The sequence below is a fragment of the Manacus vitellinus genome, unplaced genomic scaffold (assembly GCF_001715985.3).
Source record: "Manacus vitellinus isolate BGI_N305 unplaced genomic scaffold, ASM171598v3 scaffold_148_pilon, whole genome shotgun sequence".
Classification (NCBI taxonomy): Eukaryota; Metazoa; Chordata; class Aves; order Passeriformes; family Pipridae; genus Manacus; species Manacus vitellinus.
The window spans coordinates 1-2,371 of NW_021939057.1; the positions used below are offsets into that span (position 1 = coordinate 1).

Below are 2,371 nucleotides of genomic sequence, written 5' to 3' on the forward strand. Positions count from 1 at the left end.
GTGCCAGCACTGCCCTCACCCCCTGGCACCTCACACCAGGGGTCAGGAGTGCCAGCACTGCCCTCACCCCCTGGCACCTCACACCAGGGGTCAGGCCCCAGCAGCTCCCTCGCACCCTGGGAGCAGGGTGGGGGTCCCGGGCTCGCACTCACCCTCCGGCTGCTTGTACTGGTGGTAGAGCACGACGTCGGTGGCGTGGTTGAGGCCGGACGTCAGGTTGGTGACAGCCTTGTGCCCGAACTTGTGGATCTTGAAGATGCGGTTGTTGTGGTAGGTGACGCCGTAGATGTAGTCCTCGAAGATGTCGATGCTGAACGGGTTGCTCAGCCCTGGGGAAGCCGAGAGGGGACGTGTGGAGGCAGGGATTTAGGGTGGATCCCGGGCTGGGGACCCCCGTGGGGCTCGGGAACCGCTTACCCTTCTTGTTGTCGATGGCCACGACGGGGTCGGTGCCGTTGAGCCGGATGCTGCCGATGACGGAGAGCTTGGCGTCGGCCCAGTACAGCCGCTCGTTGTGGTAGTCCACGGCCAGGCCTGAGGAGACACAGCCCCCAGTGAGCCCTCAGCCCACCCCAAGCCCCTCCTGACCAAGTGACCTGCAGAGCAGCCCCCCTGCCACCCCTGCACCCTCCTGGCGTGGGGCTCCGAGCCCCCAGAACCACCCTCCCCAACACAAAAGGCCCCATCAAGGCTTTTGCTCCCCTCGTGCCCCTCCTGTTACGTGTTTCTGCTCACCTGTTGGCCACTGGATGTTGTCCTGCACCAGGGTCTCCCGCAGCGTCCCATCCATGGCGGCCGTCTCGATCTTGGGGTGATTGCCCCAGTCTGACCAGTACATCGTCCTGGAAGGACACAGGCAGGTCATTCCCACGGGAATGGGACAGCCTGATGCCCCACTGGAGCAGAAACCTTCCCATGCTGTTCCCGCAGCGTCCTGGAGTCCCCAGGCAACTCTGGGGCAACTTGAGGTGACACTGAGGGTGACACTGGGGCATCGGGAGCTTGTGGTGAGGGGAGAGAGGTGAGAGGGCTGGGCAGGGGAAGGGAGGAAGGGCTCAGGTCTCTCACCCCCTCAGGGGGTCAACCACGATGGCGTGGGGCTCATCGATCATCCCCGAGATCAGCGTCTTGCGGTTCTCGCCCTTCATCTGCGCCACCTCGATGACGTCCCGCCCCGAGTCCGTCCAGTAAATGTTCCCGGCCACCCAGTCGATGGCGATCCCCCGCGGCATCTTCAGCCCCGAGATCTGCGTGGGGCAGAGGGCAGGGGGAGGTGAGGGGGGAGGACACCCCCGGCCCATCCCCGGTGTCCCCGGCACAGCCCACTCACGTTCAGGTGGGTGACGCCGCCGTCGATCTGGCGCCGGTTGCGGTTGGAGGCGGTGGAGGCGGAGGAGGAGGCGGGCAGCTCCCGGTAGGAGATCCTGCCCGTGTGCCAGTTGGTCCAGTAGATCTTGTTGCCCTTGACGTAGATGTCCATGGCGTCGATGCGCACGTTCTCGTCGCCCTGGAAGGCCGGCTCGTAGGCAGAGTTGGGGTTGAAGGGGTACATGCTCCGGATCTTGTTGTCGTCAGCGATGTAGAGGATCTGGTGCTCAGAGCCTGCACAGGAGGAGGAGGAGGAGGAGGAGAGGTTGGCATGGGCTGGACTGGGAGCAGAGACTCAGCCAGGAGTGGGGGCTTAGCCTGCTCCCCAGTGGGACAGGATTGGGGGCACTTGGGGGTCCCTCAGCCAGGGACAGACAGACAGCACTGGTGGTGCCAGAACGGTGCGCAGAGGTGCAGGGGGACAGAATGAAGAGCAGAGGGGTCCCACGGGAGGCCCTGGACACATGGGGGGTCCTGGGCACACACAGAACCCCTGTGGGTCCCTGTTCCCTCCTGACCTTCTGCCTTGCACATGTTGTCCGTCTTCATGAAGTTCTTGGCGCAGCTGCAGACGTGGGAGCCCTTGGTGTTGTTGCAGAGCTGGGAGCAGGTCCCAAAGCGCAGGCACTCGTTGATGTCTGGGCAGTGGGACACGGGATCAGGGGGAGACCCAGAAGGTGCCCCCGCAGACCCCGTCCCTGTGCCCCAACACCACCATTCCTGCTGCCCCAGCCCCTCCCTCCACAGCTGGGAAATGACATCTCACTGGCAAAAGCCAAGCACAAACCCAGCAGCCCCATCCCGAGCCCTCCCCAGCAGTGGTGGGAAGTACCTTGGCAGGAATTCTTGTCGGGCACCTTCTGGAAGCCCCTGCGGCAGGTGCAGTACGAGGCCGACTGGGACTGGACACACTGCGCCTCGTCCCCACACATGGTGCTGTTGGTCATGCAGTCGTAGGACTTGTGCTCTGCGGGGGGAAGGTGCCATCACACACACGTGTCAC

The 2,371-nt window shown here is 64.2% G+C and overlaps 1 protein-coding gene across 1 annotated transcript in view; it reads right to left on the bottom strand.

Moving 5' to 3' along the window:
* Positions 1–152: 152 nt before the first annotated feature.
* LOC103759787 (prolow-density lipoprotein receptor-related protein 1) overlaps positions 153–2,371 on the bottom strand; it is a gene marked incomplete at its 3' end in the record, with an annotated part of 66,169 nt that continues 63,950 nt past the window's right edge. The window contains exons 44-50 of the mRNA XM_029958181.1: positions 2,201–2,344; positions 1,887–2,006; positions 1,331–1,602; positions 1,069–1,247; positions 736–842; positions 418–534; positions 153–329 (exon numbers count right to left, since the gene is read on the bottom strand). Coding sequence (XP_029814041.1) covers positions 153–329; positions 418–534; positions 736–842; positions 1,069–1,247; positions 1,331–1,602; positions 1,887–2,006; positions 2,201–2,344 — 1,116 coding nt within the window. The remainder of the gene's footprint in view (positions 330–417; positions 535–735; positions 843–1,068; positions 1,248–1,330; positions 1,603–1,886; positions 2,007–2,200; positions 2,345–2,371) is intronic.